We start from the raw sequence: 14084 nt of genomic DNA, 5'->3' as shown, positions 1-14084 counted from the left end.
AACTGAACTAAATGACTATTGCCCCGTTGCACTCACTTCTGTCATCATGAAGTGCTTTGAGAGACTAGTCAAGGAGCATATCATTTCCACCCTACCTGATACCCTAGACCCACTCCGATTCGATACCGCCCCAATAGGTCCAAGGGTGATGCAATCGCCATCACACTGCTCACTGCCCTATCCCATCTGGACAAGAGGAATAACTATGTAAGAATGCTGTTCATTGATTACAGCTCAGCATTTAATACCATAGTACCCTCCAAACTCGTCATTAAGCTCGAGACCCTGGGTCTCGACCCCGCCCTGTGCAACTGGGTCCTGGACTTTCTGACCGGCCAACCCCCAGGTGGTGAAGGTAGGAAACAACATCTCCACCCCGCTGATCCTCAAATCTGGGGACTGACAAGGGTGCGTTCTCAGCCCTCTTCTGTACTCCCTGTTCACTCATGACTACTTGGTCACAACTCAATCATCAAGTTTGCAGACGACACTACAGTGGCTGGCTTGATTACCAACAACGACGAGACGGCATACAGGGAGGAGGTGAGGGCCCTCGGAGTGTGGTGTCAGGAAAGTAACCTCTAACTCAACGTCAACAAAACAAAGGAGATGATCGTGGACTTCAGGAAACACCAGAGGGAGCAACCCCCCATCCACATCGACGGGACAGTAGTGGAGAAGGTGGAAAGATTTAAGTTCCTCGGCGTAAACATCACGGACAAACTGAAATTGTCCAACCACACAGACAGCATGGTGAAGAAGGCGCAACAGCACTCCTTCAACCTCAGAAGGCTGAAGAAATTTGGCTTGTCCACCTAAAACACTCACAAACTTTTACAGATGCACAATCGAGAGCATCCTGTTGGGCTGTATCACCGCCTGGTACGGCAACTGCACCGCCTTCAACTGCAAGGCTCTCCAGAGGGTAGTGCGGTCTGCACAACGCATCACTGGGGGGAAAACTGCCTGCCCTCCAGGACACCTACAGCACCCGATGTCACAGGAAGGCCAAAAAGAACATCAAGGACAACAACAACCCGAGCCACTGCCGGTTCAACCTGCTATCATCCTGAAGGCGAGGTCAGTACAGGTGCATCAAAGCTGGGACCGAGAGACTGAAAAATAGCTTATATCTCAAGGCCATCAGACTGTTAAACAGCCATCACTAACATAGAGAGGCTGCTGTCAACATACAGACTCAAATCTCTGGCCACTTTAATAAAGACATTTAATCCAAGTAAATATTCCCTGTCTCATGTCAGTTAGGATCACCACTTTATTTTAAGAATGTGAAATGTTAGAATAATAGTAGAGAGAATGATTTATTTCAGCTTTTATTTCTTTCATCACATTCCCAGTGGGTCAGAAGTTTACATACACTCAATTAGTATTTGGTAGCATTGCCTATAAATTGTTTAACTTGGGTCAAACATTACGGGTAGCCTTCCACAAGCTTCCCACAATAAGTTGGGTGAATTCTGGCCCATTACTCCTGACAGAGCTGGTGTAACTGAGTCAGGTTTGTAGGCCTCCTTGCTCGCACACAATTTTTCAGTTCTGCCCACAAATGTTCTATAGGATTGAGGTCAGGGCTTTGTGATGGCCACTCCAATACCTTGACTTTGTTGTCCTTATGCCATTTTGCCACAACTCCTGCAGCAAAGCACCCCCACAACACGATGCTGCCACCCTCGGCTTGCAAGCATCCCCATTTTTCCTCCAAACATAACGATGGTCATTATGGCCAAGCAGTTCTATTTTTGTTTCGTCAAACCAGAGGACATTACTCCAAAAAGTACGATCTTTGTCCCCATGTGCAGTTGCAAACCGTAGTCTGGCTTTTTTATGGAGGTTTTGGAGCAGTGGCTTCTTCCTTTCTGAGCGGCCTTTCAGGTTATGTTGATATAGGACTCGTTTTACTGTAGATATATAGACTGTTGTACATGTTTCCTCCAGCATCTTCACAAGGTCCTTTGCTGTTGTTCTGGGATTGATTTGCACTTTTCGCACCAAAGCACGTTCATCTCTAGGAGACAGAACGCGTCTCCTTCCTGAGCGGTATGACGGCTGCATGGTCCCATGGTGTTTATACTTGTGTACTATTGTTTGTACAGATGAACGTGGTACCTTCAGGCATTTGTAAATTGCTCCCAAGGATGAGCCAGAATTGTGGAGGTCTACAATTTTTTTCTGAGGTCTTGGCTGATTTATTTTGATTTTCCCATGATGTCAAGCAAAGAGGCACTGAGTTTGAAGGTAGGCCTTGAAATACATCCACAGGTACACCTCCAATTGACTCAAATGATGTAAATTAGCCCATCAGAAACTTCTAATGCCATGAAATCTTTTTCTGGAATTTTCCAAGCTCTTTAAAGGTACAGTCAACTTAGTGTATGTAAACTTCTGACTCACTGTAATTGTGATACAGTGAATTATAAGTGAAATGATCTGTCTGTAAACAATTGTTGGAAAAATTACTTGTGTCATGCACAAAGTAGATGTCCTAACCAACTTGCCAAAACTATAGTTTGTTAACAAGAAATTTGTGGAGTGGTTGAACAACTAGTTTTAATGACTCCAACCTAAGTGTATGAAAACTTCCGACTTCAAGTGTATCACTAGTCACCTAAAATACAGCTACTTTAATAATGTTTACATATCCTACATCACTCATCTCATATGTATATACTGTTCTATACCATCTACTGCATCTTGCCTATGCCTATCATTTGTCACTTTAAATAACGCCACTTTAATATTGATTACGTATCCTACATCACTCATCTCATGTGTATATACTGCTATATACCATCTACTGCATCTTGCCTATGCCCACGGCCATCGCTCATCCATATATTTATATGTACATATTTTTATTCATCCCTCACATTTGTGTGTATAAGGTAATTGATGTGAATTTATTAGATTACTTGTTAGATATTACTGCATTGTCGGAACTAGAAGCACAAGCATTTCGCTACACTCGCATTAACATGTGCCAACCATGTGTATGTGACCAATTAAATGTCATTTGATTTACATTAGACCCAAGTCAGCATTGGCTTCTCTGAAAGACACATACATTGAGCATCAGTGGAGCAGCTATTTTTGGGGGTTAAGTGCCTTCTGAAGTGCACAACGGCAGGCGATGGCATCTAGGATTTGATACCAGCAACCCTCCAAGTTGCCAGCTCACTTCCCGCCTGATCTTTCCAGTCAGACCCGGGATTCAAACTGTCAACATTCATGCTTGCTCGCCTTTCTAACCGCTAGGCTACTTGTCACACGACAAGTCACAAGTTACATTAGAGGACTTTCATCTTTCCACAAACACATTTCACCACATAAAAAAATTGATATAACTGCAATACTGAATATAAGATGATTCATCATTATTTTAAGATTTGCTTGCATGTTAAAAAATGCACTCTAACACATAGTTTTGTGTCAGGTTCACAGTGGGGTGCTACAGCGTGTAGAATTTTAACGTTGGGCAGGTTGGGTTACAATATTAGAAGTTTGAGGTGTAAGAGAGTAATCGGGTGGGTCTAGTAGCCTGCATGTGTGTTTGTGTTATAGGTGTGTGTGTGAGAGAGGTAAGGTGTGTGGGCGCTCTTACCTTGGTGGGTGAGGGGGTCTCTCTGACTGTGTCTGAGTCTGACCAGCGGTGTTTGATCTGGGAGGAGCTGGGTACACACTCACAGAATGTCTGCATGGAACAAACAAACAAACCGTTGTTGTTGTGTTTGTCGGTGTTGCTTCGATGTGCCGATATTACAGTACGCTTTCAGCTCTAACACAAAAAAAAGGCCAACGATTGGAACGCAAATGCAAGGTCTATAACCTCTACAAATGCTCAATTACTGAAAATGAAGCACCAAAATCATGCTATTGTTAAATGATACAGTAACAACACACGTATAAAGAATAAACCCATGACAGTACAGACAGACACACACAGAACAACAGAAAAGAGACATTTAGTACATAACAGGAGGAGAACTGAGGAAGGATATCAGGAATAACTTTGTCTGTCCCAACAAAGATTTAATGTCCCTTCTAAGTCACTGCTGAGTGTGTCTTTAACTTCTCTGCAAAAGGTTACTGTGTGTGTGTGTGTGTGTGTGTGTGTGTGTGTGTGTGTGTGTGTGTGTGTGTGTGTGTGTGTGTGTGTGTGTGTGTGTGTGTGTGTGTGTGTGTGTGTGTGTGTGTGTGTGTGTGTGTGTGTGTGTGTGTGTGTGTGTGTGTGCGCGTGTGTGTGTGTATCCGTGCGTGCGTGCCCGGTGTGTGTGTGTATGTGTATGTGTGTGCGCACGCTTGTGTGCTGCAGAAGGTTTAATGTAATTATGCTAGGGCTATGTCCTAGCTGATGGCGTTGTAACTGCTTTAGGAGAGTACATGCTGTCCCTGACCTTCTACACACAGCATTGACCTGACCAATTAGCCTAGAACCATAAAACACACACACTTTCAGGACAAAGCTCAGTCCACCCAACTAACACAATGCTGGTACAGACAGCGGATCCCTTATGGAAAAAACACATGAATTTCACGTGAACACATGTGAACACGTGATCTTGTGTGATCTCATGTGATTTAACGTGTAGTTAATGTAATAACGTGACAACATGTGAAGTAACATGTGTTAACATAAAACTACATGTGGCAACGTGAGCAAATCTGAGAGCATGATCTCATGTACAATTCCTGTGAAATACATATGACAACATCGGGATGCAAAATTTCAACATGTGATAACATGAAATTACACGTGACAACATTTGAGCACGTGAAAACCTAGGAGTCAAATGTAATTTAGAATATTTTACTTTGAAAGTCATCATTTACATTAATTCAACTTAAATAGTTGTGGTCCCCTGCAGGTTCTGTCTCGGTACATTTGACATTTGCGTCATTTAGCTGATGATTTTATCCAGAGCAAATAGGGTTAAGTGCCTTGCTCAAGGGCACGATGGCAGATTTTTCACCTAGTCGCTCTGGGATTCAAACGCTCTTAAACGCTAGGCTACCTGCCACCGTGTGTGTGTGTGTGAGTTCCAGGTTTGTTCCTGGGACATTTTTAGAACAATGTGTCATGGTCCCCTGGAGGTTTTTGTCTAGTTGCTGTGAAAATACGGTAAATATAAAACTAGTTACCGTCATTTTACAGCTAAATTCAGATGTTAGTGGAGTGTATGCTGATTACTTGGAACTCAACCTAGCTTGGGATTTGAACACACAACCTCTTGGTTACTAGCTACCTGACTAACCGGCTGCGCCACCAGGTCTGTAAACAAAGTAGAGATTGGCAAGAATACATTTTTCTACTTTTTTAAAGTAAATATTTCCAACAACTTGAGGAGTCTTATGGTCAGATGCCAAATCTTTTCAGTCTCCTGAGGGGGAAAAGGCATTGTTGTGCCCCCTTCACAACTTTAATTGGAGTGTTTGGACCATAATAGTTTGTTGGTGATGTGGACACCAAGGAACTTGAAACTCTCGACCCGCTCCACGACAGCCCTGTCAATGTGAATGGGGGCGTGTTCGGTCCTCCTTTTCCTGTAGTCCATGATCATGTCCTTTGATGATCATGTAGAATGCTACTCTGGGAACCAGCCTCAGTCATGTAGCTATTGGAATTTTCCTCCTTCACAATGTATGGCACCCACTTGGCTGATGCCCAGAAAGCTCACCACACACAGTTCAGAGTAGTAGCTAGTCGTCCTCACTACGAGCCCTCTGCCTCAGCACTGCATTCCTCTATTGCATCTCTCAAGCTTCAGGGGCCTCATTTATAAATATTGTGGAAATGTTACACTAAATATATTGAGATTGGCGCATGCCATACATACACATGTTTCCCGCTATAAATCATACCTGTCATAAAACTGTGAATGAGCATTATAACTCCGCCTGATATGTGCCCATCATTCACCTTCTATGTTGACAATATTACTTGCTGTATACTTTGGAAGTATTGTAATTAGGCCAAGACAGTATCTAAAGGAAATACAAATGGTGAACTTGATCAAATATCTTGGAGGTGTTGGCAGAATGTTTTCTTTAGCAGTGACAATTGCTGTATCTGACAGTTTCTGAAAGACAAAAACATTTGCAAGTTGTTGTGGACCTCTAAACAGATCGTTTTAATTCAATAATGTTTTTCATTTAGGCCTTCTTTTTTCCCAAACCTAAATATGCTGCATTGCCCAAGAATTCTAAAACTGAAAACTACAGTAAAGGTCTACTTACAATGGTAGCCTACACAAATCAATGCAAAATATAAACTGTCTGTTCATCTGTTAAATTCTACTATATGTTATCAACGGGTTATAAACCACGCTCCCTTTCGGAATGCACAGAGCAAACATTTTTTACATTTTACTAACCTATCCAATAGGCCCAATTAAATGAGATGCGCATGGACATTTGTTGTATGGCTACTTCGGGAATGTGAACTCATCATGGCCCGAAAATGTGAGGAATTTATTCTGCAAAGGTTATGATATATGTATTAGGCCTATGGATTATGGGATGCCTATTGCTAATTATTTTTGAATGCAAGGTATAACACATATATTTTCGCTCTTCTCACTAACAGCAAATGATTGCATTTTGTTATTCTATTTAGGCCTAGCTGACTGTTTTTTTTGTTATGAAAAAGACTACCTGTAATGTGGGTCGTCTAAAGGGTACCAAGACGCGGCGTGTAGAGTGCTCATATTTACTTTATTAATGAAACACTTAACAAAAACAACAAAACGACCACCAACAGTTCCGTCAGTTAACACATACAAAACGGAAACCAACTACCCACAAAAACCCAGGAAGAAAAATCCCTACTTCAATATGATCTCCAATCAGAGGCAACGAGGACCAGCTGCCTCCAATTGTAGATCAACCCCCCCAAAAAAACATAGAAATAGAAAACCTAGAACACAAACATAGAAATAGAAAACATAGAAAAACACCCCCTGTCACGCCCTGACCTACTCTACTATAGAAAATGACATCTTACTAGGGTCAGGACGTCGCACTACCATCATATATTCCCCAAAGCTACTACTAGGCTACTTTTGCCTTCTTGCAATGCAAAACATCAACCACTAGAAACAGTGTGTCAACATGGTCTAAGGGAGGATCAGAGCATTTTCACGTGAAGTTCAGTTTTTATAAATGCTTACTCTTTTTGGCTTGGCTAGCTAGTTGACCAGTCAGTCCATCTGCAAATTTGTGGGTCAAAACCTCCAGAAATGTCCAATATAACTCCATGTTATCCAAAACAAAACAGCTGATAAAAAAACACAATTAAAAACACTTGCAAATAATTAACTATGTACACATTTACAGGAGCTCTCTACTTAGGCTGCTACTAGGATGCCATGGCAACTACAGAACAATGTACCATTATACTAGATTATCTGCACATGTACCCTAAAAGGTACCAACCAGTACCATGTGAGTTCCTATGTGTATTTGTATTTATTATGTAACTCCATTAGCTGCTGCCTTGCAATACATTCACAGAATTCAGAACACACTGAGTACCCTCAGGTCCCTACTCCACCACTACCACATATCTACAGTACTAAATCCATGTGTATGTGTGTGTATAGCGCGTATGTTATCGTGTGTGTGTGTGTGTGCCTATGTTTGTGTTGCTTCACAGTCCCCGCTGTTCCATAAGGTGTTATTTTCTCTGTTTTTTTATCTAATTTTACTGCTTGTATTAGTTACTTGATGTGGAATAGAGTTCCATGTAGTCATGGCTCTATGTAGTACTGTGTGCCTCCCATAGTCTGTTCTGGACTTGGGGACTGTGAAGAGACCTCTTGTGGCATGTCTTGTAGGGTATGCATGGGTGTCCGAGCTGTGTGCCAGTAGTTTAGACAGACAGCTCGGTGCATTCAACATGACCTCTCATAAATACAAGTAGTGATGAAGTCAATCTCTCCTCCATTTTGAGCCAGGAGAGATTGACATGCATATCACTAATATTAGCTCTCTGTGTACATCCAAGGGCCAGCTGTGTTGCCTTGTTCTGAGCCAATTGCAATTTTCCTAAGTCCTTTTTTGTGGCACCTGACCACACGACTGAACAGTAGTCAAGGTACGACAAAACTAGGGTCTGTAGGATCTGCCTTGTTGATAGTGCTGTTAAGGCAGAGCAGCGCTTTATTATGGGCATACTTCTCCCTATCTTAGCTACTATTGTATCAATATGTTTTGACCATGAGAGTTTACAATCTAGGGTTACTTCAAGCATTTTAGTCATCTCAACTAGCTCAATTTCCACATTATTTATTACAAGATTTAGTTGAGGTTTAGGGTTTAGTGAATGTTTTGTCCCAAATACAATGCTTTTAGTTATAGAAATATTTAGGGCTAACTTATTCCTTGCCACCCACCCCGAAACTAACTGCAACTCTTTGTTAAGTGTTGCAGTCATTTCAGTCGCTGTAGAAGCTGATGTGTATAGTGTTGAGACATCCGCATCCATAGACACTTTGGCTTTACTCAAAGTCAGTGGCATGTCATTAGTAAAAAATTGAAAAAGCAAGAGGCCGAAACAGCTACCCTGGGGAATACCTGATTCTACCTGGGTTATGTTTCAAAGGCTTCCATTCAAGAACACCCTCTGTGTTCTGTTAGACAAGTAACTCTTTATTCACATTATAGCAGGGGGTGTAAAGCCATAACACATGCCTTTTTCCAGCAGCAGACTATGATCGATAGTGCCAAAAACTGCACTGAAGTCTAACAAGACAGCCCCCACAATAATTTTATCATACATTTCTCTTAGCCAATCACCAGTCATTTGTGTAAGCACTGTGCTTGTTGAGTGTCCTTCCCTATAAGTGTGCTGAAAGTCTGTTGTCAATTTGTTTACTGTGAAATAGCATTTTATCTGGTCAATTTGAGCCAGTAAAGGGGGCTTTACTATTCTTGGGTAGCGGAACTACTTTAGCTTTCCTCAGGCCTAAGGGCACACACTTTCTAGTAGGCTTAAATTGAAGATATGGCAAGTAGGAGTGGCAATATTGTCTGCTATTACCCTCAGTAATTTTCCATCCAGATTGTCAGTCCCTGGTAGTTTGTCATTGTTGATAGACAACAATAATTTGTTCACCTCTTCCACACTGACTTTACGGAATTCAAAAGTACAATTCTTGTCTTTCATAATTTTGTCCGATATACTTGACTGTGTAGAGTCAGCTTTTGTTGATGGCATGTCATCCCTATGTTTGATTATCTTGCCAATGGAAAAAGTAATTAAAGTAGTTGGCAATATCAGTGGGCTTTGTGATGAATGAGACATCTGATTCTGTCAAAAGGTGTATTGGAAGCGAAGTCATGTGCAGGAGAGCAGAGTATAATGAACAAGCGCACTTTTATTATAGTTCCAAAAACGAGAGCACTACATAAATCAAACGCGCTCCAAAAACGGAACATAAAAGTAAAGCGCGTAAACTAACACCACATAACATGAAACAATTACACACAAAACATGATGGGAAACAGAGGGTTAAATACAAGTAGCTTAATTGGGGAAATGAAAACCAGGTGTGTATGGAAACAAGACAAGACAAATGGATATATGAAAAATGGAGCGGCGATGGCTAGAAAGCTGGTGACGTCGATCGCCGAACGCCGCCGAACAAGGAGAGGAGCCGGTGACAGATACAATGAAGCTTTGGGGCATTTAAGGTGCCCCAAAGCATTTTACTATCCTTCTTATTAATATAATTTATCTTTGTTTCATAGTATAGTTTATTTTTATTTAGTTTAGTCACATGATTTCTTAATTTGCAGTACGTTTGCCAATCAGTTGGGCTGCCAGACTTATTTGCAATATCTTTTGGCTCATCCCTCTCAACCATACAATTTTTCAATTCCTCATCAATCCACTGGGACTTAACAGTTTTTACAGTCATTTTCTTAATGGCTGCATGCTAATTAGTAACTGGAATAAGCAATTTCATAAATGTGTCAAGTGCAGCGTCTGGTTGCTCCTCATTACACACCATAGACCAGCAAATATTTGTTACATCATCAACATATGACTCACTACAAAGGTACACATAAGGTTAGGTTAGGTTCTAGGTTAGGTCTAGTTCTGTCTGCAGAACACCGGGAGAATTATCATTGGGAATCATTGTAATGTTTGTTTATGTGCCAATTAATAACGCAATGGATGGGTTGCCAACTGGCGATTTGACACAAAAATAAAATGTAATTCATTCATTCACTCATTCATTCTCACACACGCACACACACATGCACACATACAGGGTGTGACTCAATTTGTTTGCTCTGTGTTTGCCTAGACCTAATCTAGCTCCAAAACCTTCCAGCAGGACAATGACCCTAAGCATACTGCTAAAGCAACACTTGAGTGATTTAAGGGGAAACATTTCAATGTTTTGGAATGGCCTAGTCAACGCCCAGACCTCAGTCTAATTGAGAATCTGTGGTATGACTTAAAGATTGCTGTACACAAGCGGAACCCATCCAACTTGAAGGAGCTGGAGCAGTTTTGTCTTGAAGAATGGACAAAAATCCCAGTGGCTAGATGTGCCAAGCTTACAGTGGGGGGAAAAAGTATTTGATCCCCTGCTGATTTTGTATGTTTGCCCACTTACAAAGAAATGATCAGTCTATAATTTGAATGGTAGGTTTATTTGAACAGTGAGAGACAGAATAACAACAAAAAAAATCTAGAAAAACCCATGTCAAAAATGTTATAAAATAATTTGCATTTTAATGAGGGAAATAAGTATTTGACCCCTCTGCAAAACATGACTTAGTACTTGGTGGCAAAACCCTTGTTGGCAATCACAGAGGTCAGACGTTTCTTGTAGTTGGCCACCGGGTTTGCACACATCTCAGGAGGGATTTTGTCCCACTCCTCTTTGCAGATCTTCTCCAAATCATTAAGGTTTCGAGGCTGACGTTTGGCAACTCGAACCTTCAGCTCCCTCCACAGATTTTCTATGAAATTAAGGTCTGGAGACTGGCTAGGCCACTCCAGGACCTTAATGTGCTTCTTCTTGAGCCCCTACTTTGTTGCCTTGGCTGTGTGTTTTGGGTCATTGTCATGCTGGAATACCCATCCACGACCCATTTTCAATGCCCTGGCTGAGGAAAGGATGTTCTCACCCAAGATTTGACGGTACATGGCCCCGTCCATAGTCCCTTTGATGCAGTGAAGTTGTCCTGTCTCCTGAGCAGAAAAACACCCCCAAAGCATAATGTTTCCACCTCCATGTTTGACGTTGGAGATGGTGTTCTTGGGGTCATAGGCAGCATTCCTCCTCCTCCAAACATGGCGAGTTGAGTTGATGCCAAAGAGCTCAATTTTGTCTCATCTGACCACAACACTTTCACCAGTTGTCCTCTGAGTCATTCAGATGGTCACTGCCAAACGTCAGACGGGCATGTATATGTATTCTTGAGCAGGGGGACCTTGCGGGCGCTGCAGGATTTCAGTCCTTCACGGCGTAGTGTGTTACCAATTGTTTTCTTGGTGACTATGGTCTCAGCTGCCTTGAGATCATTGACAAGATCCTCCCGTTTAGTTCTGGGCTGATTCTTCACCGTTCTCATGATCATTGCAACTCCACGAGGTGAGATCTTGCATGGCGCCCCAGGCCGAGGGATATTGACAGTTCTTTTTTGTTTCTTCCATTTGCGAATAATCACACCAAATGTTGTCACCTTCTCACCAAGCTGTTTGGCGATGGTCTTGTAGCCCATTCCAGCCTTGTATAGGTCTACAATCTTGTCCCTGACATCCTTGGAGAGCTCTTTGGTCTTGGCCATGGTGGAGAGTTTGGAATCTGATTGATTGATTGCTTCTGTGGACAGGTGTCTTTTTTACAGGTAACAAGCTGCGGTTAGGAGCACTCCCTTTAAGAGTGTGCTCCTAATCTCAGCTCGTTACCTGTATAAAAGACACCTGGGAGACAGAAATCTTTCTGATTGAGGGGGTCAAATACTTATTTCCCTCATTAAAATGCAAGTCAATTTATAACATTTTTGACATGCGTTTTTCTGGATATTTTTGTTGTTATTCTGTCTCTCACTGTTCAAATAAACCTATCATTAAAAGTATAGACTGATCCTTTCTTTATCAAATGTACAAAATCAGCAGGGCATCAAATACTCCCCTCCCCCCACTGTATAGAGACATACCCCAAGAGACTTGCTGCTGTATTTCTGCAAAAGGTGGCTCTACTTTTGGGGGGGGGTTGTTTCACAATAAAGAATATTTAGCATCTTCAAAGTGGTAGACATGTTGTATGAATCAAATGATACAACCCCCCCCAAAAATCAATTTTAATTGCAGGTTGTAAGGCAACAAAATAGGAAAAATGCCAAGGGGTAAATATTTTCCCAAAACAGGAAGGGATTTACACGTAAAAGCATATTTTTGGATTTTATTGGTTGGACCTGGCAGAGAGGATTCAATCTGATGAACTGAGATTTAGGCTGGCTGTGAGAAGTGGCAGAGTTTAAAGTCTATGTGAGCAGGAAGGGATTGTGTGTGTGTGTGTGTGTGTGTGTGTGTGTGTGTGTGTGTGTGTGTGTGTGTGTGTGTGTGTGTGTGTGTGTGTGTGTGTGTGTGTGTGTGTGTGTGTGTGTGTGTGTGTGTGTGTGTGCGCGTGTGTGTTACTTCTGATTAAAAACGTTGGGTGAAAAAAATGTGTCATGGGACAGTGTGTTTGGTTTGTTTGAGATAACGTGTGTGTGTGTGTGTGTGTGTGTGTGTGTGTGTGTGTGTGTGTGTGTGTGTGTGTGTGTGTGTGTATGCGGAGAGGTGAGTTGAGTTTTAGCTTACTGCTCGCTAATCCAATCTCAAGGAAGATTGGCTTAGCACACATTCAGTCCTGCGTATATCATTTACTGGGACGGGGCTCAATAGGTAGGAGGGAGAGAGGGATGGAGGGAGAGATAGAGCTAGAAGGAGAGCATAGCGGAGACAAAGACACAAGTCAAAGACCAGAAAAAAGACATTAGGGAAAACTTTTGTTGCACAACAATATAAATTCCAATTCAATTCCCTCTCCCTGTAAATTTGATTTAATTACATACAAATTCCAGGTTAGTCTGTGAATTCAGATTCAATTCAATTCAATTCCAATGTTAAGTAAATTCCAATAATTCAATTCCCAATTCAATATTATCCCCAACAATTCCACAAATTCAAATTAAATTCCGCCAGGCTGTTGGACTGATCATGTCACTGTTTAGACAGCCTAGCTATACTGGATATATGTGTACAGATCCTTGCAACATGGGGCCCTGCATTATCATGCTTAAACATGAGGTGATGGTGGTGGATGAATGGCATGACAATGGGCCTCAGGATCTCATCACGGTATCTCTATGCGTTCTAATTGCCATCGATGAAATGTATTTGTGTTTGTTGTCTGTAGCTTATGTCTGCCCATACCATAACCCCACCGCCACCATGTGGCAATCTGTTCACAACATTGACATCAGTAAACTGCTCACCCACACGTCGCCATGCATGCTGCCATCTACCCGGTACAGATGAAATTGGGATTCATCCGTGAAGAGCACACTTCTTCAGCATGCCAGTGGCCATCGAAGGTGAGCATTTTCCCACTGAAGTTGGTTACCACGCCAAACTGCAGTCTGGTCAAGACCCTGGTCCGACAAGCACGCAGATGAGCTTCCCTGAGATGGTTTCTGACAGTTTGTACAGAAATTCTTCGGTTGTGCAAACCCACAGTTTCATCAGCTGTCTGGGGGCTGGTCTCAGACAATCCCTTGGGTGAGCAAGCCGCATGTGGAGGTTATCGTCTGGCGTGGTTACACATAGTCTGTGGTTGTGAGGCCGGTTCGACATATTGCCAAATTCTGTAAAACAACGTTGGCGGCAGCTTATGGTAGAGAAATTAACATTAAATTCTCTGGCTATTGCATGCTCCCTCAAAACTTTAGACATCTGTGTCATTGTGTTGTGTGATGAAACTGCACACTTTAGAGTGGACTTTTATTGTCCCCTGCACAAGGTGCACCTGTGTAATGATCATGCTGTTTAATCAGCTTCTTGT

General features: G+C 42.1%; 1 protein-coding gene across 3 annotated transcripts in view; it reads right to left on the bottom strand.

Annotated features, from left to right (window-relative positions):
* The window catches only part of LOC106562973 (fibrinogen C domain-containing protein 1), a 258468-nt gene that overhangs the window by 185577 nt on the left and 58807 nt on the right, over positions 1–14084 (bottom strand). For 2 of the 3 annotated variants that reach the window (XM_014128128.2, XM_014128130.2), the window contains one exon: positions 3620–3709. The exons of the other annotated variant lie outside the window; for it this stretch is intronic. In XM_014128128.2, the coding sequence (XP_013983603.1) occupies positions 3620–3709 (90 nt within the window). The remainder of the gene's footprint in view (positions 1–3619; positions 3710–14084) is intronic. 3 annotated transcript variants of the gene reach the window in all.

This window comes from Salmo salar, chromosome ssa11 (genome assembly GCF_905237065.1).
Source record: "Salmo salar chromosome ssa11, Ssal_v3.1, whole genome shotgun sequence".
Taxonomy (NCBI): domain Eukaryota; kingdom Metazoa; phylum Chordata; class Actinopteri; order Salmoniformes; family Salmonidae; genus Salmo; species Salmo salar.
This window is presented reverse-complemented; position numbering and strand designations above follow the sequence as displayed.